The sequence below is a fragment of the Peromyscus maniculatus genome, chromosome 3, assembly GCF_049852395.1.
Source record: "Peromyscus maniculatus bairdii isolate BWxNUB_F1_BW_parent chromosome 3, HU_Pman_BW_mat_3.1, whole genome shotgun sequence".
Classification (NCBI taxonomy): Eukaryota; Metazoa; Chordata; class Mammalia; order Rodentia; family Cricetidae; genus Peromyscus; species Peromyscus maniculatus.
In genome coordinates, this window is record NC_134854.1 from 151,189,165 (window position 1) to 151,214,095 (window position 24,931).

Genomic DNA, 24,931 nt, shown 5'->3' on the forward strand with positions numbered 1-24,931 from the left:
TACAAAATATTTCAAATAAGAGTAGAAATATATGTATATTACAACAACTATTGTTCTGTATTTGTATCAATATCCAAATTATCTTAAACAGGAATATAAAAATAGTTTAAATTTGTATCAATATACAAGAATCCATAAAAGTGCAAATTATCTAAGGCTGCTATTTTACTAAATTTGTTTACTAGTATATACAATAATCTACCATAATCTAATACTTATCCATTTCAATCTCAGGGTCATGGGTTCGCGCCCCATGTTGGGTGCCACATATTAGTTGTAGTATTCAGGCAATTCCACATAGTTAAGAGGGAGGTTTATTTTGTGGTGTAACTTACGAGTAAAGGGATAGGTTACAGGATCTGGGAAAGGTGTAGTGCAGTCCAGCTGTGTTCTCTGGAAAACTCTGCTCAGTCTACCTCCACTGTCCAGGATCCAGGAACCAAAAGAGCTGGCATATCCGGATCTCAGGTCTTAAGGGCTCCTGTCTCAGGCCCACCTTGTGGACGTGACAGTTACTGAAGCCTCAATGGGGGTAGTTCTTCCAGGTGAAAGCTAGAACATATAACAACTACAATTATATAGAGAGTTTTATGTGAAATAGGCCATGTTACACCCTGGGAGGCCACTACCCATCTGCTTAGGGAGCGTTCCCTCAGCCCCATGCAGGCTGTGTGGTGGTCTGTATTCATTCCCTCCCAAACCAGCAACTTTACAAACTTATCTTGGAGGTCTTCTGCCAGTAGCTTGTGATGAAAGCTCTGCTGGACCCGGTCTATAAAGTCTGGCAAAGGCTCACCAGGTTTTTGCCTCATCCATGCTATAGGGGACTAGGTAGGCCCTTCATCCAATTTGTACAAGGCATTAAGGCCTGCTTGTCTCACTTGATCCCGATATGGGCAAGGTATCATGGCTTGCTGTACTCCAGTGGAGTACTCCTCTCCTGTCCCTGCCAACAGAGCATAGGTTATTAGAATTGCCAACAGAGCCTAGGTAATTAGAATCTTGGGATGGGCTTGTTGGTTGGCCCCCGCCCCCACCCTGCATTCCTCTTTTAAAAAGGCACACCATTTGATGAACTGAGAGCTAGTGAAGATGGCCAGTTCTTAGGAACACACAGGTGGCAGGCAATGTCCTGCAACAGAGTCTGGGCCAAGGAGAATTTGGGCCGACCTTAGCCACTGCCTTAGGGAACCCTTTAAGATCTTTGGCTTCTCATGGGTACCATTCTAGGGACCTATTAGCCCCTGGAGCCAGGTTGACCCAAAAGGCTTGGGGGACCTAGCCCAGCGGCCTGGGGGCAGAGTCCCTTGTGGCCCTTCCTTGACAGATAAGCCTCAGTAAAGGTTGCTTCCCCCAATCCTCATTCCTAGGCACAAGGCTGGTCTTTATCCAGGTCACACAGGTCCCTCTGCAGGGCCACATAGGGTGATGCCCCTGGCTGGTCCCTAGCCTCCCTTTTGTCCCAGAGACAGTCAGACACAGCGGGCGGTCAAGTCAAGCAGGAACCTATTTGTTATTCAGCAGTGAGCATCTTTTAAAGCAGAAAACTGCAGAACACTAGGAGGGGGTGGAAGGAACCAACCATTCCTTTTAAAAGTCACCCTATGGCACATTCAGGCACCCTATACTCATTATTTTGTCCATGAGCTGTTTATGTGCTGACATCATCTGGCCTGATTTCTGTATCCAATTTAATCTCCTCATGTCCAACTTCCTCTAGCACCATCATTGCGGCCCATGAGCACAGCATTTCTCCAGCACCCCAAGACTTTTTTTTTTTTTGAGACTCACAGAGAACTATCTGCCTCTGCTTCTGGAGTGCTGGGATTAAAGGCATGTGCCACCACAAACTGGTTCCATGACCCTTCTTACCTGGCTTCTTATGGCTATATGATTTCCAGACACAAGGCCCCGATCCTCCAGCCATCAGTCACCTATCTGGGCCTGTCAGTCTCACAAGAGGGAGAAGTTTACCCAGAGCCAGGTTAGAGGAACTCCTTGCCTTCCCCACCCCACAAACCAAATGTGAGCTGCTTCTATTACCAAACTCTTTAATTTCTCTGCACAAGGGTTATCAGCTTCTTTAATATGGCATGAAGGGGCCCCTAGAGGAGTCTCTTTCTCCCCTTCAATCCTTCCTTTCCCACATAAACATACTTCAGTCTATTCTCTGGATTCTACACTAGCCTTTCTGGACCCACACAAGCCCTTCTATCTCTTTTCACATGCTAACCAAGGATGAGCCCTCAAAATACTTTGTCAAATGTTGAGAGGGGTCACGTATCCAATGGACTATGTCTCTAAACAACTAGACATGGTCAGCGTAGGCTGGCCACTTTGCCCCTAGACCATGGCCACAATGGCACTGCTTTTCCCGAAGGGCGAACAAAATCTCACTTCACAGTCCCCTGCACATCCTCACTACACTCACTCAAGGTCCTCATCAACCACTGAGATTTCCCGACTCTCCCTCCATCCAGAGTACAGCTTCTCCAGACTTACTGATACCACATCGCAGCCTCATATTGGAGCCATGCCCGCTATCAACTCCACACCACCTCTCCATAACCCCCCACATCCTCTGATCTCCTTCACTCTTGCTTTGAGACACTTGACCTCCTTCTAACCCTTTTGCCCATGAATTTGATCACCCCCTGAAGAAGCCCCAGGTTGTTGACAGATGGGCACAGCCTAAAACAGATCCTTCCACAGCAGGATGTGCTGCACTTCAAGGGAACCCTGCTGTGGAGGGGTCCAGCTGCAGCAGGCTCCCAGGAGGTCAGAGAAACTCCAGAGAGGACATGGATGGGTAAACCATTGCACTGACACACCCACACGGGGACTTTATCTGAGGGCCAAAGCTCAGTTCCTCCTGCTGTTTCCCTCTGTTGGTCTTTCTTCCTACTCTGTGTTCTTTTCTTCCTGTTCTTTTCCCTGCTGTTTCCCTTTTCTTATTCTTCACAGTTGTTCCCTTTCTACTTCTTTCAGATGTTTTTCCTGTTACCTCTTCCCGGATGGTCCCTTTACATCTTTCCTCATTCTTCCTCCTTCTATTTTTATTTTTCTCTTATTCCTGTTACACCTTCTAAGACAAACTTTTTTCCCTGCATGTATGCCAGAAGAGGGCATCAGATCCATTATAGATGGTTGTGAGGCACCATGGACTTGCTAGGAATTGAACTCAGGACTTCTGGAAGAGGAGCCAGTGCTCTCAACCTCTGAGCCATTCCCCCAGCCCCTAAGACAAAAATTTCTATGAAAGAAAAGGCTACTTCATAAGTATAAGTTACATATTTTTCCAAAAACAAATTAAAATTTTACATAGGAAGAAATTACATTATGATCACAAGTTACCTGTTTTTCTTAAAGCCCACAAGTAGTTACACATTTTGTTTGTATTAATTTTCCCACCCTAACATCTTCACCCCAAAGAGGTGATTCTTTTATTACTGGTTGACAAAGGTTTAAGCAAGCTAAGTGTTTTTCAGTCAGTTCCTTTTGTACTGGCAGGCAGCTGTTTGTGCTGTTAGTGTACAGGTTCCTTTCCTGTTTTTACTCCAGAGACACTGTAAAGGAGTGGTCAGCTAACCATTTATCTTTCTTTACACAATAGGGTCATTTAATTTCCTTTCACAACTTGGCTTTTTCAAGGTGAATACTGGGGCCTGTGATTAATTCTGTAAATTACATGACTAAGAAACTCAGGTCTAACCTTGGGTATAGAGACATAGTTTTTTTCTTTGATCATCAGCCTGTTTTTCCACAGGCAGAATTCATGGGTCTAGAATACACAAAACTTCCTTGTTCTCATTTTAAATCCTCTTCAGCTCTCACATATAATGAAGAGAAAGGTAACTTTTAGTATAAAATAAAGTTTTTTTTAAAAAAATCTTTTATTGAAGCAATTGGCCAAATAACCTAAACCACTTCCCTAATCATCTTTCCTATCTTAACCATCGATAGGTTTTAGGCTAACCCAGAAAGCACAATTAAATCATTGACCTAATCATCATTGCTTTTATGAAATTCATCCTCATGTGATCTGCAGGTAAATGTCCAGTGAGCAGTGGGGTTTCATCACACCATGCCAAATGCAGCAGGCACATGGCTGCAGCAGGCAGAAGCAGGGGGCATTCTGGGGACAATCTCTCTCTCCCTTCCCAGCCTCCTCCTCAGAGCCCAGGGCTTTGCCTCTCCAGGGTTTAGCTTTGCTATTAGATGAACAGAACTCCAAAAGCTCCCTTGCTGACTGTAGCTCCTCTGACATGGGTGCTGGCAGAACCCAAGTGCTCCCCCAAGCCCACACTTAGCAGAAGACAAAACCCTACTCCTCACACAGCTTCCCAAGGGCAGCAATAACTGTCCTCACCTGGGCTCTCACACTTGCTTTCTTCCATTTTTATAGCCAATACACACACTAGTTTCCAATACGTCTACAACATAGTCCATGCAACACCTTGCTATGCAGAGAAAGGGGTTTCCTAACCAAAAGGAAACATCAATTATGAACTCCCTTTGGATACCGAAATGAAGCAGTTCCCCTTCCCAAGCAGCCATTCTTGAGTTCATTGTCAAAGACAAATGATTCCATTCTCTTCTCAAAAATCCAGGCTGAACAAATGGCCCAACAAACTGCTCTGTCTTATCCTAACTCTGCTCTAAGAACAAAAACACCATCTCCAGGGCCAACATTGTCACTCAAGACACTCCTTCCCCACAGCTGTCCACACACAAGACACTTGGATAGTTTCCTACTGAAAGTCTCAGCTTCTGGACTATGGAAGTCATTTCTGCCCCCATAAAGGTTGAAGACAGTTTCTTCAAGTAGGAATTTTCTCTCCTCCACACTCATGGTGTGGACATTTGCTCATATACCCACAAGGCATGGGATATATCATGTGAGTGAGATCTGAGATGACCCCCTCACTATGTTTCCACCAATATAAACATGGTCTTATGTAAAGGTCTGGTTTGCCTCTCTTTTCACCTTTTCTGGCTCCTTTAATCGATTCTTAATAAGCCAACACACTCCTTCCCCACAAGTCCTGTCCCTCTGATGGCTGATACCATGATTTACCTATATTCCCTATTCTAATCAGACTCTGATCTTCTATCTCTGATGTTGCTCACCTGCCTCCTCCACTGACAGGATATTATTATTTTTTTAATTTTAAAAATATTACTATTATTTTTTTTAAAGGCTAGCCTTTGTAGGCAAAGATTTGCTACTTGATGCAAATCAACACTGCCTAGTAAGGGGAAATTCTAGTCAATTATTAGAAAGAGTCAAACACAGAGAAAGACAGACAACATTTTCTGGATAGACCCCTTTTCATCCTCAACATGCCAATTCCACCTTTGGGACCCACCAGCAGCCTTTCCAAAGGACAACTCCTCTCCACCATTTTTTTTCCCACCATACCAGAGTTGGGATATTTAGAGTAAGAGACTCAGGTCACAAGGAATTGAGTCAGGATGCATTAGGCTGTAGCCCCATCCATGAAGAATTGCTTAGCCCCAGAGTGACTGTTCAGCTCCACCTGCAGAAACAACGTGCCTGGGTAGTGAAGACAATCACCTGCTCCCAATCAGACCACAAACACAGCTGCAATTTTCTGGTGCACACAGACACACACACACACACACACACACACAGACACACACACACCCACCCACCCCCCGTTCTATAAATGTGCTCATTCTTCATGCCATGGAAAGAGTGGGCCCCTCACTATTCCAATAAAGCAATCTCAGCTTGCTGGTATCTAGTCTACCTCTTCTCTACCTAACTTTTCCTACAGAGACAATGTGCTCTCCTATCCTGTTCCCAGAGAGTCACTGTCCATTGTCTGCAGTATCACAACTCTCACCTCAAGGGGTTAAGAGTTTACTATAGAAACAAAATGAGTGACCATGGCCCAGGAACAAGATTTACATTACCCCAAATTCCAAGGTGGTAGTGGAGTCTTTATAGTCACAGAACAAAGGAAGCCATACATAAAGACACTTCAAGCACATTGGTGGAAACATCAGAGAGGGGTTACAGCAAAGTGGGAGGACCTTTGTTCCCAGGGGTCAGATGGTACCTGATGGTGCTCTTAGCCCTTGGGTTTGTGGGAGCTTTCTGTCTGTTAATATATTCCAAGGAAAGCTAGTCTTCTGAGTTATCTAATGGTCATAAAGGTCAGGGACAGTGAATAGCAATAAACAGGTATTGAGAGGGCTAAAGATGGAGGGCTGGAGAGGTGGCTCAGTTAGGTCGAGGAGATCTGATGCCCTCTTTGATCTCCATGAGTACCAGGCGTGTACAAGGTGCACACACATATATGCCCAGAAAACACTAATATGCATAAAGGTAAAATAATTTTTTAAAGAGGGTTAAAGATGGCTCTGAACTTACAGGTTTTCAAACCCTCTATGGTCACTGATTACTAGGCAGTCAACGATGTAGAAGGTTCTGTGGAAGTTTCTGTTACTTTCCAGAAACTTCCGTTCTCACAAGGCCTGAAAAGGACTGGCAATTACATTTCCCACTTTTGCAGTTCTTTTGCTTTTAGGTTGATTTCTGCAGGACAGTGAAACACCCCCTGTCATCCCACCTTGGAGAAGGAGAAAAGTGTGTGAAGTTGCTGTAATTCAAAAGGATTTTGCACTATCAAAATCTAAAACAATTCTCAGTTCTGTTTATTTACTTTCCGGTACACCTCATTCCCTGTCACATATTAACTCTCTTTCTCCCAGAAGCAGATTTTATTTGCTGAAAGGGTGGATATATTCAGGATTGATGGATCAGGCAACAACAAATCACTGGCAAGTTGGGCGGAGCCTCCAAGTCAGGTGGTTTGAAAACCGCTTGCTACAAACCTTGTGTTTGCAAACTTCTTCATTCATTGGAGGTTTGCATCAGCAGGAAGACAATTGCGGCAAAGCCTTCATGAGAATGTTAACTACAGACTCCACCTTTCCAGTTGGCGAGGGAGAAAACCGTATGTATTTAATGAAAGGTTAACTAAGTTTAAGGGAGAGAGAGCTTCACTAGGGGAACAGAATCTTCCTCTGTTAGGCTGCCACAGGGGTCTCTAGAGATCAGTAGAGGCTGGGGAGCGGGAATGGAGAGGTGGGGGGTGGAGGGGTGGAGAGCTATAGGGTGGGCAGGAAGCACCATTGCAATTCTGTATTATTCTATCATGGTGTATATTACTTAAATACATTTGGGGAAAGAGGAACCAACAGTAAACATGTTAGTGCACTCTTCTCCGGCATCCAGAATGTTCACTCTGCTGTTTCCTGCCAGAGTGAGGCTGGGCTTTACACTTATCTCACCCACAGTAATTAAAAGAACTGTAGCAAAATGTTTTAGGAGTTAGGATTGAAATAGCCTCCCATCAGATTACATTTCCCCTTAGTCTTAGAGACACTTGCCGCTGCCCGGCCCACATTCATACTTGATTCTGAGAACCCAGCTACCTCAGGGAGAGAGATAAACAGCCCTTCTGAGTTTCTAAATCAAAGAAGGCATCCGGATTCCTAGAGGATTGGTGGGAGGACCTTGGACATGCTCAGGCACATGGCTCTATCCAGTGCACACCTAAAGTGCCCCCTCTTCCAACCTCCCCTCCACCTCCATTCCTGACTCCCACAGCCCATGTCCTCTGTCCCTCCTGCTCTCCTTCCCATCCCCTCCTCCCTTGTACCTTTTCTCCAGATTTCAGGACTGTCAGAAATTCTCCCCCTTCCTTAGGGCACCCATATATTCCTGGCCTTAAATGATTCTGTGGTATCAAGGAACAATCTCAGTCCTACTGTTCCTATTGTTATATGCCAAGTTTTTCAGTAGGGTGGGGATGGGAGATCAATCCCATCCTCAAATCCCATCTGCAGTTTTACTTTTTGGTAAATGGTGGGAAAATGACATTGGAGACTTCTACTTTAAAACTGTATCCTCTCATTTTGAAAAACGTTTATAACTCATTCTTTAAATCCATTTCCTGTTAATTTTTTAAAGTTTTATTTTATTTTATGTGTGTTTTGCCTGCCTGTTAGTGCACCACATGCATGCCTGATGCTCACAGAGGTCAGAAGAAGGTGTTGAATCCCCTGGAACTGGACTTAGACAATTGTGAGCCACCCTGTGGGTGCTGGAAATGAATTGATCCTCTTTCTCCAAGGGCAGCAAGTGCTCTCCACCTCTGAGCCATGGCTCCACCCCAACTTTCATATTTTTGTTTAGGAATAGAATAGTTCTTGAAAACCAGAGTTCACAATTATTGTTAGCTCAGGGGTCTAGTGTCAGCCTCAGGAGATCAGGCCAAGTTCCTCTAGGTGGACAGCCCCCTGCTGTGGTGGTGGGAAACACAGTCTGGGAGCTGGGGGACAAAGTGAAGAGGAAGGCAATCTAACCAGGCCTCCCTGGAATCCCTGGGCCCTATCTGGGCCATCCAGTGCACACCTAAAGTGCCCCTCCTCCACAGCTACCCAGGACCCTTAAACAGACTGAAGAACCCGCCCTGCTTAGGGGAGAGCCAGAGGTGTCCGAGTCTGCTGCTGCCCCTGACTTTGAGTTGTGGCTCGGCCCTCCAGGTGCCTGCAAGTCACATACTCCTCCTGTAAGTCAGAGCACTTACTGTGCTTGGAAAAGTTACCAAAGTAAAGATTTCCTTCCTTCTCCAGACTTTTCTGTGGGTTGAAAACAGCGTGCAAGTCCTCACAGCAGTGGGCAAAGTCTAAACAAACTGAATTAGGAGAAAGTTGCCGTAGCTGCTGTCTGTGGACTCAGCTGTCTGGGACCCACTGCAGCCTCTCTCAACAGTTTCACTTTCTCTGTCTAATACCAGAAGAGAGAGCTCATGAGTAGTACTCCTGTTTCTCTGGTAAGCAAGTACTTCTGAGGGAGCAGAGGTTAGAGATAAATGCCGTGAAGGCCCTAAGAGAGCCGTGACTCAGGAATACAGATGGTGAACCCCCAAGATGGCGGCCTTCTTCATCACCTTCCGGCCCGAGACAAAGCCCAGGGTGGCTTAAACCAAACCCAACAAGGTTTTTCTCCTGCCAGTGGGGGCCCTGCCAATGAACCAGTCCCAACAGCTCAGGGCCAGAGTGTTTGTTTTAAGGAGGTGCTTTTACGATGCTAGGATGCGGCGCGCTCCTCGGCCAGCGAGGAAGAACGACCACCACGCGAGGATCCTGCTCATATCACACTTTATTGGAGCGCCTCTTGGTTAAGGGAGAGCGGGAGGTGAGGGGCCCCGAGGACTAAACTGCAGCTGCTTATATAGAGAATCAGGCAAACGTGCCGTACTGTGATTGGGTCCCGCCAGAATGCAAGCATGGGGAGCTACGGGACAGGCTGAGGACAGAAGGTCAATTACCATACCCGCTCATGCGCAGGTCACAGGACACCTAGTCCCGAGAGCATAGCCAAATATGGAGTTGTTTACAGCTAGGCTACCAGGAAGCCAGCGCCATCTTTGAATGGCAGCTCCCTACACTAGGAAAAGACAGGAGTCCCGACAAATCCTTTATCAGAGCTGAGTTTTATTAGAAGGGAGAGGGGAGGGACAGAAGATAGCGTGACCAGGAAGAGACACGGGGGGAGAGACAGAGAGACAGAGAGACAGAGAGACAGAGAGAGAGAGAGAGAGAGAGAGAGAGAGAGAGAGAGAGAGAGAGAGAGAGAGAGAGAAGGAAGAAGAGGAGGAGGGGTCTGTGTCCCGCTTCTTATTGGATTCCCCTGCACATGCTAATATGGGCTTACAGAGCTCACCACACATGCGCAGATGGTGTGATCACACAGTTTGGCTACTGAACTGCGCATGTGCGGTCATCTAGCTCAAGGCGTGGCTGGGAATTCCAACACAGAGTAACATGTGTATTTTGATTGGCACATTAAAATTAACACACGTTCCTTGTTTCATTATGGCGAATATATTGAAACCCTCTCAGCTATTTTTAGAAACATTGTATGTTATGTTGAACTATACTCATCCTACTGTGCCTTTAAACACCAGACAGACACCATTTTATAGTAAATACTGTCTACTTCCTCTCCACCTCCCTCAAGAGATATTTGTACTCGATTGTGTATTGTAACATGTGCACAATAGCTAGACCATGGAACACATCTGCTTATATCAGTGAATAAATGGGGAAAATTGTGATCCATATTCCTATTGGGGAATCTCCAGCTTGGGGGCAGTGGAGCATTCTATGCTTTGGTCCTACTCCTCCCTTTCCAGACCCTGACCACTCAGAAAGCCCGCCAAGTAGGGGCCACCTCTCCTCAGCAAGCCCGCCAAAGTCAGTCCCTCCTGGAGATGACCAAAGACCACACCTACAGGCTACCCTACAGCCACTAGGGAGATGCTTTGCTCTGTTCAGAATAAACCTGGATTTATTAATTCGGCTTGATTGGCTTATTGCCTCAGTGGTGGAGGATATCCAATAACTGAGAATCCCAAACTTATTAACTCCCATATATAATGGAATACTACACACCAATAAGAGAGGATGTCCTCTTTAGTGACAACATGGGTGAATCTGGGTGACATGTTGAGAGAAATTAGTCAGGCATTGAAGCTTAACACTGCTTGTTAGTTTGAAAGAACTAGTTAAAATCAGACAGGAATTTATATTATTTTCTTGGATTTGGGAACATTTTTTTTTAAGTACAATGCAAAACTAGAAATCATAAGGAAGTTTATGTATTCAAAATAAGGAGGAGTTTAGAAATGTCCCAAGATTTACTTTCTGTAGGGAGTTTGAGGAGCTATGAGGGGTAGAACCCAGGGAAACCAGAATGCTCACATGCTGAGAAGAGCTGGGGCTGGAAATGAGCACATGAAAATTATCATGCTACATTCCATACCTTTGTATAACTGGAAAGAATGAAGGTCAAGTGTTTTGTGTGGACCCAAACTCCAAAGGCCACAGTTTAGTGCTTAAAGCCTTCCAATCCTACATATCCTCTCCTCCATTGTTAATGGGTGAGGCTTCCTGGTATTTTAGAAGTGTGAAACTGAGCAAAAGGCAATGGTTAAAGTCAGGGGACTTTGTAAAACGTATAATTTTTGTTCAGTAAAATTAATTCACTTGATGTACATCTTCATCACGTTGGAAAACATAATCATGCATTCTTCATCAAGATATATAGGGGCTGGAGGGTTAGCTCAACCAGTATTATTGCTCTTACAGAGGACTGGGTTTGATTCCCAGCATCCATATGGTGGCTCACCCCTAACTCCAATTCCAGGGATCTAACACACTTCTCAGAACCCCCCAACACTAGGCATGCATGTAGTACACATATACACATACACACAGACAAAACACTCATACACATAAAATAGATCTAAGACAATAGTTTACAAAGGATATAGACTCCCTGCCCCCACTCCAACTTCTCCATTCCCTGTTGCAGACACTCTGTACCTCTGTCCCCAGCCCTTACACACTTACTTTTCCAGAATGCCACAAAACGGATCCCTGAGGCAGAGACTTCACATTTGACTTCTTTCACGTCCATGCAGCATTGCTCTTCAGACAGTGCAGTGTCTATCAATAGTGTGTCAGACACACCACTGGCTAGATCTAAGAGACTGTCCACAGCACCACTGGCACAGGAGCAGTGCTCTGAATTCACAAGTGTGCAAGCACCACATAGTCAAATGTTACACAAAGAAGTTAAGAAAATCTGGCAGGAAGCTTGTAGAGAAGTGAGTAGAGGAAGTGTGTCGTGGCAGTTTGGGTTTTTTTTCAAATAAGCAAGAAGGAGACAGCTTCCTGTGGCTCACTGCCTTTAAACTTGCTTAGGTTTGCTGATAAGTTTAATTTAGAGACTTTTGAATCAGCAGCCTTGGGACAATGCCTGGTAAAGTTGTATCGAAACAGGCAAGTGCAGGCTTGTGTTCTAACTTATTTCCTCTGTTTGAGAGTGTGTTTAACTTGTCATCAGCTTAAGGACATTTGGATGATTGCAAATGTTGCGTGTTTTTTTTTTTTTTATTTTTATAGTGATCCTTAAAGCTGCAAATATACATTTAAAAGTTTCTTTTTCTTGAAAATTAAATTGGGCTTTCCTTTCAGTATGGGGATATGTGGGCAGGTTGGGGGCACACCACCATATTGTGCAGTTTCTGCACAAATAGCTTCATAGTAGTTGCACAATTTTGCCTTTTTAAAAGAAGGGTGTTAGAGTCACATCAACATTGAATTCATCAACCTCCGGTTATATAGACAGTCAATTTTCTCTTGAATCTAAGATGATTTTTGCCCAAGACAAGTTCAGAGACATTTCTCTCACTTTATAAGGAATCAAATGACTTCACAATATCAAGGTTTGTGCTGGGTCTACAGTCTATCTCATGTCTTGTTTTTAGCAGACAGACACCAGGTTGTTTCAGTAGCACATATTGAGCGATGCCATCCTTCCCCAGTCTACAAACCATACATCTCTGTTAAATATGTGTTGACCATGTGTGTTCGATATAACTTCTGGAGTCTTTTTTTCTGCTGTATTGTTCTAGTGTCTATTCTTTTCCTAGCACCAGGCTGTAGTGTTATTTATTTATTCCTGATCCCATAAGTCAAGAGATTAGGCAGAATGATCTCTGAATTCGACGCTTCTTTTTCAGAATCATTTTGGACTATTAGTTTCTTTTTAGTTTTCATAATACCTTTCATATACTTTGGTGCTATGAATTTCATTTTTTCTGAAGGTAATCATTCCCCAGGAAGTGAAACTGTTGCATATATAAACTTGCTAAGAAATTGTTGACATATGAGCAATATTGAGTGTTCCAGTTTATTATGTGAAGCATTTACTTATATTGTTCTTTTATTGAATAAAATAAGGGAGTCAAGTAATGGGGTAAAAACCTGATTGATCAGAGAAGCAGTGGAGAAGAGACCAATGACCTCCTGTCTCTTGCCTTCCCCAATCCAATATATGTATGTATGTATGTATGTATGTATGTATGTATGTATGTATCTTGGGTCCTACAAAAGGTCCATGGCTAATTCTGGTCAGCTAGTCACTAGCTCTCTCCATGATTCAATGTTACAATTTATTGGCAGTCTTGGAGTGTCTGTGTGAAGAAATATCCTTCAACAATTATGTGTTTAGATCTGCCTTGATTTCTTTTTTTTTAATTTAAAAAATTTTATGTATATGAACATTTTGCATCACTTGCATTCCTAGATCTGACTATAATCAGGAAAGGGTGTCAGATTTCTGAAACTGGAATTATGGATGGTTGTAAGCTACTATGTGGGTGCTGGAATCACACCAGGTCCTCTACAAGAGCAACAAGTGCTCTTAACCACTGAGCCAACTCTCCAGCTCTGTGCTGATTTCTTCATAATTTTACATGTAGTATTTGTTATGCTGATTATGAACTTTTTTTAAAAGATATATAAATTTATGGTTTTTGGCATTACTGTAAATGGTGCTGTCTTAGACCTTAACTTCCTTCTGACAGTAATATGCAGCTGACTCTGCCATGCTGTCATTGTGTCCTACAGCTTTGTAAATTCAATTTTTACTTTTAGTAGTCTTTTGTAGAGTTGTTAGAATTTTTATGCAGCTAGAACCATGTCATCTGTGAAGAGAAACACTTTCAAGTGTTTTCAAGAAGTGCAAACTTTCTTTCTTAAGACACTTATTTTATGTATATGGCTGTTTTATCCACACACTTGCTCATCATATGTGTCCTGGTGACTATAGAAGCCAGAAGAGGGTGATGGGTCTCCTGGAACTCAAGTTGTGCACAGTTGAAAGCTACCTTGTAGGTGCTAGGAATTGAACCTGTGTCCTCTGGAAGACAAATGGTCTTAACTGCTGAGCCATTCTCCAGCCACATGACCCTATTTCTTTGCCCTGGTGAGGCCCTCCTGTGAAAAGTCATCCTGGTATAGTGAGCAGACATCCTACTTCTGCTCCTAATTGCTGGGAAGGAGTTCTCAACTGTGCTCTTGGGAATCAAGCAGACTGCAGTTGGATTTATTGTTTTGTTTGTAATGGATAACTTTTGTAGGGTTGAGGAAGTTCCTCTGATTCCTAAATTTTCACACACTTTTGGTGTGTTTATTGAGATATTTCTATTTTTCCTCTTTTCTTAGTTTGTTCATAGGTCTAATTACACTGATTTTCCTCTAATGTGTCTGTTCCTCCTTCTAACCAGAACACTTTATGGAGAGAAATCCAGCTGACTGTTGTTATTGCTTCCCACTGCTCCTCACTCCTGTTGTTTCTTGCTCTTTGATGATTCACCCTTAGTTCAGGAACTGGAAGACCCTGGTCAAGGTTCTGTTTCCACCCACTCTAGTCTTCTTTCCACCATGGCATCCTTTATGGACCAGGACCTTCTCTGAAAGGGGTTTGCAGTTTCCTTTCAGGTACTGGTGGGCAGTTGTAAAGTGGGTTTTTGTGGTCAGTTTCTTTCATTTTCCTTAAGAAGTTGGCATTCCTATATTTATATTTTACAGGTAAAAAGCTCCAAGGAAAATGTCTCAGGATCCTCTCCCCCGAGTCCCCTGCTAAGCTCTACTGCTGTTATGCAGTGATCACTGTCCTCGCTGCAGCTGTAATTGCACTGTCTGTTGCTTTGTCAGGTGAGTGACTCATCTCCAGATTCTGCAGCTTTCTGTCCACATCCACGTTGTCACTTAGACTTACTGACCACTGTGAGCCAGGCACTGTGGGGAGGGCTGGAGAGAAAACTCACTGGAAATTCCTGTTCTCTGGGAACTTGGGGTCTAGCAGGAAGATGCAGTGAAGGATCAGCACAGGCTGTGGTGTGCACAGGAGGCCAGGCTCAGCATCCCTGGGAAGATGGCATTCAGCAACCTCCAGACAGAGATGCAGGAGACATATGTCCTCCTGGGAGCTCTATTCAAGGCAGAGAACAAGGAAAGGAAAACCCAAAGGAGCAGCCTCAAGGAGGCTGCTGCAGCTAAGGGAAGTGAGGGGAGTGAAGAGCAATGTGGTTGGGGAAGGTACAGTACCCCACCCCAACCATGATCTTCAACCATGGTCTGAAAATATTAAATAGAATGTTCCAGAAATAGGTGATTCCCAAACTTTCATTGTTAGACTATTCTGAATAATGTGATAAATTTTTTTTTTTTGTTTTGTTTTTCGAGACAGGATTTGTCTGTGTAGCTTTGCGCCTTTCCTGGAGCTCACTTGGTAGCCCAGGCTGGCCTCGAACTCACAGAGATCCGCCTGGCTCTGCCTCCTGAGTGCTGGGATTAAAGGCGTGCGCCACCACCGCCCGGCATGATAAAATCTTGTATAGCTTTCCTGCCATAGCTAGAGTAAATGATTCATGATACTGTTTTATAAAATCAACTTTAACCATGTCAATGAATAATACACAAGTCTAAACTTGGACAAACATTTGCCAAGAACACTTAGTCAGTGTAACCTAAACTGTTATGTAGCTGTGGAAACAGTCAGAAAAAGAGAAGATACAGTCACCTTCCTTTCCTGTTGTATTTGTCCCTTTCATTAAAGCCTCATGGTACTGCACACGAGAACAGGGGACAGATGTAACAAATTGCCCTACACTAAAAATAAGTGTGTGTGTGTGTCATTTCTAGTATTTAATATTTCTTATCAAACCACTTGTTTCTAGGCTCAATAGCCCTTCAAAAGAGCCATGCATTCATTCTCATCTGTTAAAGGAAGAAAAAGATAAAATTATGAAAGAAAAATGTCTGTTATTTTTCAAAGCAGCCCTCTGAAAGCTTGCTGCATTCAGGCCTTCTTACACACACACACACACACACACACACACACACACACACACACACACACAATCACTTTACTATAATAGACTCACAAATGAACACATCACACAGCTGCATCAATATAGCCACTCCAACACTTGCCTTACACTACTCTTCCTTGTTCTTGGTGTTACACTATGCCCACACTCACACCTGTTTACAGTGTACATTGTAGGCTAAGATAAGCACATGGGGGAGTGTTATACGAATCCTAAGTGGTCTTATAATAAAGATCCCAGAGCTAGACATAAAGGTGAAAGCTGAAAGATCAGAGAAACAGAGAAGCCACAGCCACCATGTTTTACCTCACCAACTCTTCAGCCTGAAAGAGTATGAGTTCCTGTCTCCTCCCACCTTATATTCCTTTCTTTGCTCAACCTTATCACTTTCTGTCTGAAACTTCCTAGTGCTGAGTTTAAAGGTGTGTGATCCCAAGTGCTGGAATTAAAGGTGTATGCCACCATTGCCTGCCTCTGTTTCTCTGTAAGACTGGATTAATCTCTTGTAGCCCATTGTGGCCTTGAACTCACAGAGATCCAGAAGGATCTCTTCCTCTGCCTCCTGAGTGCTAGGTTAAAGGTGTATGCCACCACTACCAGACCTCTATGGCTAACTCTGTGGCTGGCTCTGTCCTCTGATCTTCAGGCAAGCTTTATTTGTTAGATTACAAACAATATATTATCACAGGGGAATGCATGGGTCTTTTTCTTTCTGATTTTGTGTGAACATATTTAATATTATACTTTCTAGGTCTCCCACTTTGTTGCAAGCTTCATTTTTTCTTTATGTCTGAATAACATTCTGTTTTATACAAGTACCATATTTTCATTAACTGTTAGCCATTTTATGGACATCTAGGTCAGGTCCATTTTGTTATTATTGTAAATGGGGCAGCAATAAACATGGATGTGCAAGTTTCTCTGTGTTATGATATAGTGTTCTCTCAATATATACCCATGAATGTGGCATAGATGAGTCACAAAACATCCATTTGTAATTTTTAAAGGATCCTCCATACTGTATGTTTAAGTTTATACTTCTACCACCAGTGAGTAAGTGTCCCTATTTCTGCACAGAGTTCTGACATCTGTTGTGGGATATCTTGATGATTGCCATTCTGACAATCCAGTATATTTTCATATGGATTTAATGTATGTGTGACATGATAACAGGAAGGCCTCATTCAAAGTTTTTTTTTTATTATACTTTTTTTCATTCTAAATTTTTTCCATCACAGGCAATTTATTTTGTTCTATTCATTCACAGTTAATACAGAAAATACTTGGAAACATTTCCATATAATGTTTGACACAGAAATCATCAAATAGAAGTATACGATGTTGACAGGAGGCAGTACATTTATAATTTATAACCCCAAATGTATTTATAAATTAGAAATGGAAAGATCTACAAATGAAATTATGAAGGTTCACCAAAGTCATTTAATCTGTCAGTTTCTCATTCATTTTTATGTCTTAATAATATTCTATTGTATGAATAAGCCACATTTTATTTCTCTCCAGTATTTGATAGCTATTTGAGTTGTTTTAACTTTTTTACTATTAGCAACACACTGCTATAAACCTTCATGTACATGTTTCATAGGTGCACATTTTCAGTAGTTTGAGGATATATTCCTAAGGGTAGAATTGTTGAGTAACAGAGTAACAATGTTTTGCATTTTGACCAACCACCAAACTGTTTTGCCAAAGTGGCACACCATTTTACAATCTCACCAAATCCTTGTTTTTAAGGCTCTGATTTTTGTACAAAAGCATTCAATCATTCTGTCAGACCAAACCAGGAAAAGTAAGCTATAGTTCAGAGCTGTTCTATTCCATTTACTATGCAAAGCCATCCTTGGCGTTTGCAACTCTCAGCCCTTTTGAGTATTCTTGCAGTGTTCACCTTTTCCTCCACCACTTTTTTTTTTTCTTCTTTTTTTCTGGTTTATTCCTATCTATTACAAATGTATAAAAAATCCTCCATCAACGCTGCTGATAGCAGCAGAACCTTGAGAAATATACCTTTGGTTTGCCTCAGAAAAGGAACACATATTGTACTGTAAAGTTTATAAAATTGGCGCAAAACATTGTGATAATGTTACAATACCAGTTTTAAGAGTTCAGTGGCTAATGGGGAGCCGATGGGATACATGCAGAACTGTGAAAGCGATCTCACTTAGCCAGCTGTACACGTAGACTGTAAATCTACATTCAGATCATTTCTGATCTAAGACTATCATCTCAGTTTATCTGTTGAGGTCAACCAGGAAACCCTAGAATATACCTTGATTTTTGCAAAAAACAAAATAGGGGGAGGGGTTTTTTCAGCATTTCAGTCCACGAGTAACAGTATCCTAACAGGCAAAGTGTTCTCTCACTGTCAACATAGAATGAACTGCTGCTGGAGGTCAACTTGGGCTTTAATTTGCATTAGTGCTTACATGCATAGTAGTCCAAGTTGTTGACCTCATGACTTTAAAAAGTAACTCTAAAAAAGTAAAATGGCCCTTCTTGGAAGACTAAAGAAAGACATCCAGCCATAGTTGTAAAAAGTCTCATCAAAACAATATACCCTTTTATGAATTACGCCCCAATTAAAAAAAAAAAGTAGCCCCAAATAAGAAGCAGCTCTGAAAAAGAAAATATAACTTAAGATATTTGAAAAAAACAAGGTGAATACAGGTTCAAAAATAATTAAGATACATTTTCTTTTTTTTTTTTTTCTGGTTTTTCGAGACAGGGTTTCTCTGTGTAGCTTTGCGCCTTTCCTGGAACTCACTTGGTAGCCCAGGCTGGCCTCGAACTCACAGAGATCCGCCTGGCTCTGCCTCCCGAGTGCTGGGATTAAAGGCATGCGCCACCACCGCCCGGCAAGATACATTTTCTTAAGGCTACCTAGAATTAGGTTTTAAAGAATTCTACCATTTCAAGTTTACCACTAGTTACTAGATACCTATTTACAAACAAGATGTTCACCTTTTTTGTTCCTTTATCAAGAGAAAAATCTACCTTCAGATTATGAGGGTGGTGATGGGGAGGGACTAGAAAACAAGATTCAAACAATCCCATGTAAATATCACATTTTTCAAATGGAAGAACTCCAAACTGCACTAGAAGATCCAATCACTAAGACACTTTCCATTGAAATGATTTAAGTACAACTACATGGCACCAAGGTTTAGGCCTAATATAGGCCTGACAACCAAGTCCTTGTTTTCTGGAAGAAAGGCCTCAAAAGTCCCACTCAATTCCACATAACAATACTTCAAAGATCAATTAAGTTTTCCTTTCCTTAATATTTTTGTTTTTGACTTCTAATCTTAAAGACTAGATTAAAACTTAGCTCATTTCCCAGAAGGCATTGCTTCCCTTTGCTCTATGAAAGAGTCCACCAAGACCTCTTCCTCAAAACCATCTAGCCCCCAGCCTCCAGCCTGTGCTTTCTCAACATCCTGAAAAAGTAATGTAGGTAAAATATGCTCATGAACATTAAAACTAGTTGTTAGAAAGACATAACTAGCTTTATAATTTAAGTTTTAGAACATAAATACTTGCAGCTTAATCTGCACTGACAATGATTGTCGAAGCCTAGAATTCAACATTTACAAATTCTCATTCACACACACACAAACCACACTATTATCACACAGCTTATGTCTTGAGAGAATCTTCTGCTTTTTAAATCTTTGGCCTCCCAGTCAATCCCAAGTTCAACCAACTTTTCCGAGTTCTGGTAGTTACCTGGACCACTGAGGCATTGCCACAAGACTTCTTCTCTTTTGAAACATCCTTTTTTTCTAGATATTAGGATAGCTACGCCAGCTTGTTTCTTCTGTGGTGTATGTTGGTGTGGGATTATCTATTGCTTGATTTTTCATGGATGTGTTTAGCTTCTTTGGGTTGAATTTTCCCTTCTAGTGCTTTCTGTAGGGCTGGGTTTGTAGACAGGTATTGATTAAATCTGGTTTTATCCTGGAATATTTTGTTTATTCCGCCTATGGTGATTAAGAGTTTTGCTGGGTATAATAATCTGGGTTGGCATCCTTGGTCTCTTAGTGTCTGCATGAGATTTGTCCATGATCTTCTTGCTTTCATAGTCTCTATTGAGTAGTCTGGTGTTATTCTGATGGGTTTACCTTTATATGTTACTTGGTCTTTTTCCTTTGCGGCTCTTAATATTTTTTCTTTGTTCTGTGTGTTTAGTGTTTTGATTATTATGTGGCAAGGGGACTTTTTTTTGGATCCAGCCTATTCGGTGTTCTGTAAGCTTCTTGTATCTTCATAGGTATTTCTTTCTTTAGGTTAGGAAAGTTTTCTTCTATGATTTTGTTGAATATATTTTCTGTGCCTTTGAGTTGGTATTCTTCTCCTTCTTCTATCCCTATTATTCTTAGGTTTGGTCTTTTCATGGTGTCCCAAATTTCCTGGACGTTTTGTGTTACAACTTTTTTGTCTTTAGTATTTTCTTTGTCTGACGAATCTATTTTCTCTATCATGTCTTCAGTGTCAGAGATTCTCTGTTCCATCTCTTGCAATTGGTTGGTTATGCTTGTTTCTATAGTTCCTGTTCGTTTTGTCAGGATTTCTATTTCCAGCATTCCCTCAGCATGTGTTTTCTTTATTGTCTCAAATTCATTTTTCAGATCTTGGAATGTTTCTTTCATCTGTTTAATTGCTTTTTCTTGGCTTGATTTGATTTCTTCCCATTTTTTGTTCGTTTTTTCTTCCATTTCTTTAAGGGAGTTTTTTATTTCCTCTTTAATGGAGTTTTTCATTTCCTCTTTAAGGGAAGTTCTTATTTCCTTTTTAAGAGAGTGTTTCATTTCCTCTTTAAGGAAAGTTTTTATTTCCTCTTTAAGGTAGTTTTTCATTTCCTCTTTAAGGAAAGTTTTTATTTCCTCATTGAGGGAATGTTTTATTTCTTCTTTAAGGGCCTCTATCATCTTCTTAAAGTCATTTTTAGGGTTGATTTCTTCTGTTTCTTCTGTCATGGTATGTTTAGGTCTTGCAGGTGTAGAATCACTAGGTTCTGATGTTGCCATATAGGTCTTTATGTTGTTGCCTGTATTTTTGCACTGGCGTCTACTCATCTTTTCCTCTGTGCGGTGCAGGTGGTGTCTGTGTCTGAGAGTGCCTCTCTTGTTCTAATTTTTAGTCTTGGTTTAGTAGGGGTTCTTGGTTAAATTGGTGCTATTGGGCTGTTTCTTCAGGGACAGCTGATTTCAGTCGGTGAATTATATACTTATGATTCTGGTGATCTGGTTTAGTGGCTGGGTAGCGCCTTCTTCTGTGTTCCCAGGTCACGTTTTGTTCATTTGTCAACTCCTCAGCTGATTCTGTTTCTTCAGACTTCAAACTGTAGGCATCTGAATCCTCTCCCAGATGGGTTTCAGCTGAGCAGGGTAGTCTCACCAACACCTCTAAGTTGTTGGGTTTCACAGGATCAGCAGTTGGGCCCTGGGCTGTCCCCAGACAGAGTGCCCAGACTCGCCCTGGTTCCGACCCACGGAGATAGCCTCTTCCCCAGGTGTTGGGGCCAGGGGCGCCCCCCGTTCCAAGCTGTGTCCGCCCCTCTCCGTCCCCGGGCCTGTCCACCCCTGTGGCCCGCCACCACAGGCCCACCTACGTCCACCTGTCTCGGCCGCCGGGCCCGTATGTCCCTGTCAGCTGCCGCTGGGTCTGTCTGCCTCTGCGGGCGGCCAACGGGCCTGTATGTCTCTCCTGGCTGCCACCGCGGGTCTACCTACCTCCACTTGCCACCGCTGCCGGGCCCATCCACCTCTGTGAACTGCCACGGGGCCTGTATGTCTCTGCCGGTTGCCGCCGGGCCTGTATGTCCCTGTCGGCCGCTGCCACCGGGCCCTTCCACCTTTGTGAGTCGCCGCCGCGGACCCACCTGCGTCCGCCCGTTTCTGCCCAGTGGCCTGTCTACTTCTGTGGGCTGCCGCTGCTGGGCCTGAATGTCTCTGTTGGCCGCCACCGCCGGGCCCATCCACCTCTGTCTGCTTATCTCTGCCGCAGGGCCTGTCCACCTCTGTGGGCCGCTGCTGGGCCTGAATGTCTCGGCCGGCTACCGCCGGGCCTAAATGTCCCTGTCGGCCGCCGCTGCCGGACCCATCTCCTCTCATTCAAAGTTTTGATATCAAAACCTATTTTGACCATGTCATGATTTGCTTGCAGATATTTATCCATAGTTAAATCCAGTGAAGTGAGGAGTTTTCTTTATTTTATCATTACAGTAAAAGAAAAGGAAGAACGGTTCTCAATCAAAAATATCCGTGCTGTTTGCCCAAAAGATTGGATTGGATTTATGAGTAAATGTTTTTATTTTTCTGAAGACATGAGAAACTGGACACTGAGCCAGACTTTCTGTATGGCACAAGAGGCTCATCTAGCTCAATTTGAGAGCAAGGAGGAGCTGGTAAGAAAAAATCAGGAATTGGTTTGTTGTTCGTTCTGTTGAATATTTACTTTCTTGAGATAGGGAGCTCAAAGCTAAAGCATGAGGAAGGATCCCACCCCAAGTAGCAGGGGACATGGGTCACATGTTAGTATGTGTCATTTGTGATGGTAACACATCTGGCTGTAGCCCTGAGGCATTCCAAAGACATTCTCTACTGTAATGCTAATAGTCACCCTGCATGACCAGATATATACTTGTCATTGTACTGTGGATTATGGTAGTAAAATGTATCCACTGAGAACTGAAGGCAATTTAGACTCCAAAATCGATTATCCTGAGTTCAAACCTGCTGCCATCTTGAGAAGAGACTGTAGAGCAGAGACCCCATGGTCATCTGAAGCTTGAGAGACACATGTATTGCTTTCTGTGTTTTACGACAGAATTTCCTGATGAGATACAAGGGTGATTCTGCCCACTGGATCGGCCTGCACAGAGAGTCAACACAACACCCATGGAGGTGGACAGACAACACTGAATATAACAACTTGTATGTTTTCAGACCTCTTTTCTTTCTGCTGTGCTCATGTGTTGTGATGTGTGTGAGTTGTGATGAGAGATGAAAGACAGTGTCATGTGAAGCTAACTGTACTGGAAAGGAAGAAAAATAAAACCTTGGGCTGGAGGCGTGCCTTGGGGTAAGTTGTATGTTAAATGCAACAGTCAATCCCCAGTAAACTCCACATCTTGACAAATTTAAATGCGTTGGATTTATTTAGTGTTATTTCACTCCATATCTTTAGTATGATGATAGCATCTAGGGTAGATTCTGTGTCTGCTATCACCACTTGAAAATCTTTCCTTGCTGATGACTGCCCTTGTGGGATGTAGGCAGAACTGCTGATGGCTGCTAAGGGCTCTGAAACCCCAGGAAGCCACTGCAGAACAGCTGGGGTAAAACTTGTCAGACAGCTGTTTGCACAGCTGCACCTGTCACAGAAGCAGAGACTCCAGGGGCTTTGGGAACCTCCTCTGAAGTCTCATCATCAAAGAGCACCCCAGACAGCTCCTGGATGTGAGCATAGCCATTTTGAACAGACCCATTTCACTGGAACAGTGAAATAGAGCCCCAGTCATGTCCATCATTAAAGACCTTTCAGCAATTTACTAAGTGGTACGTTTCCTCACACCTTCATACATGTGAAAAATACTTCAAGATAGAATTGATGATCACCTTGTGGTGCTACCCATGGCTGAAGTTCACTTGAACATGGCAGCAAGCACCAGTCCAATGCTTTGTAGACACAGTACAGGGTTCAACATGGATGAATGACAAAGGTCTGGTCATCACATTGAACCCTGAGAATGCAAAAGTCACTAGGTGTAAATCTCGTGCTGGTGATTCCTCCTGGACTCTGCCTTTGTGTGATCCATGTTATAAATAAGCAGTGGAGACGAGTGAGCTATCATTGCAGGAGTGAATGCAATGGCAGATTCTGCAGAAATTTTGTCTTTTTTGTTTTAGGGTTTTCATCGGAGGAGAAGGAGAACGTGCCTACCTGAGTGACAGAGGGATCAGCAGTGGCAGGGACCACACATCTAGGAAGTGGATTTGTAGCAAGCCTGAGAGCTATTTACAGCACCCAAAAGTTTCAAAGCTTGTGTCAAAACAATCATGAGAGACCTATAACATGTTATCTACAGTCACTGCCTCATTTTTTTTTTTTTTTTTTTTTTTTTTTTTTTTTTTTTTTTTTTGGTTTTTCGAGACAGGGTTTCTCTGTGTAGCTTTGCGCCTTTCCTGGAACTCACTTGGTAGCCCAGGCTGGCCTCGAACTCACAGAGATCCGCCTGGCTCTGCCTCCCGAGTGCTGGGATTAAAGGCGTGCGCCACCACCGCCCGGCATGCCTCATTTTTTTAATCTGTAAAATTGTTAAAATCTATTCATAATCTGTGGTGACATCCAATATGAAAATTGTCAAAGAGAACTATACTTATGGGTGCTTGAGAGCCTATGGGAAATTCTAAATTAAATCAGAATTTTGATATGAGTTTGTGCTCATCATATCTTAAACCTAAAGTACAATCACGTCAATATTAATGACCTCCACTTTTATGACCAGATATGAAAGTTTTTCCATTAGTTCTTCCTTTGAAGGACAGATGCATTAAAAAATGAAGGGAGGACAGGATGGAGGTAAGATGGTTGTAGCACACACAGGTCCTAAAGAGGCCTAGAGGGGGAGGCAGAGGAGTAGAGTCTCTCCTACATCCTCTCCCCACAGCTCTGGGTATCCTGCCCCAGGCCTCATCACTGGTCTGCAGGCACCAAGGAGGTGCCTCACACACCAGTGCCACAGCCTTAGCAATCAAGCCAGAGCCACAGTGGTGTCCTGCTGTTAGAAAATCAGGGAAAAGTGTCAGAGAGAATGGTTGTATCACTGGTAAAGGTGCCCTGGCATGTCTGTAATATCTGTTGTCAGAACCTTTAAAAAAATGTTTGAAGACTGATTCAAGATGGTGGTTCATAGGTTGGGTTCTTGGTGCCAACGGAGACACCGCTGCTGTGGAGCTGCCCACGGGCTACAGGTATAATGATCTTACCTACTGAGTCAGCAGGAAGGCCTTCACCAAGGAAAGAGAGCTGTGCAGAAGCCTGGAGCCTTAGTGGGTCCTGCCCCAGATACCCTGCCCAGCCGAAAGATCACCCCGTCTCTGGGCAACCACAGGATATCCCAG

At 43.0% G+C, this 24,931-nt stretch overlaps 1 protein-coding gene and 1 long non-coding RNA gene across 2 annotated transcripts; one reads left to right on the plus strand and one right to left on the minus strand.

The window, feature by feature from the left end:
- Positions 1 to 298: 298 nt before the first annotated feature.
- On the minus strand, positions 299 to 22,045 carry LOC143272131 (uncharacterized). Its single transcript, XR_013049567.1, has 2 exons — positions 11,455 to 22,045; positions 299 to 552 (listed from the first exon to the last, which is right to left on the minus strand). It is a non-coding gene; the product is annotated as an uncharacterized LOC143272131 (long non-coding RNA).
- Positions 6,771 to 24,243, plus strand: LOC143272126 (C-type lectin domain family 2 member E-like). The gene is made up of 6 exons (XM_076566024.1): positions 6,771 to 6,986; positions 14,482 to 14,607; positions 22,031 to 22,212; positions 22,635 to 22,741; positions 23,717 to 23,902; positions 24,101 to 24,243. Exons 1-5 carry the CDS (start codon positions 6,785 to 6,787, stop codon positions 23,868 to 23,870), a joined length of 771 nt encoding a protein of 256 aa, XP_076422139.1. The 5' UTR covers positions 6,771 to 6,784; the 3' UTR covers positions 23,871 to 23,902; positions 24,101 to 24,243.
- Positions 24,244 to 24,931: the final 688 nt, after the last annotated feature.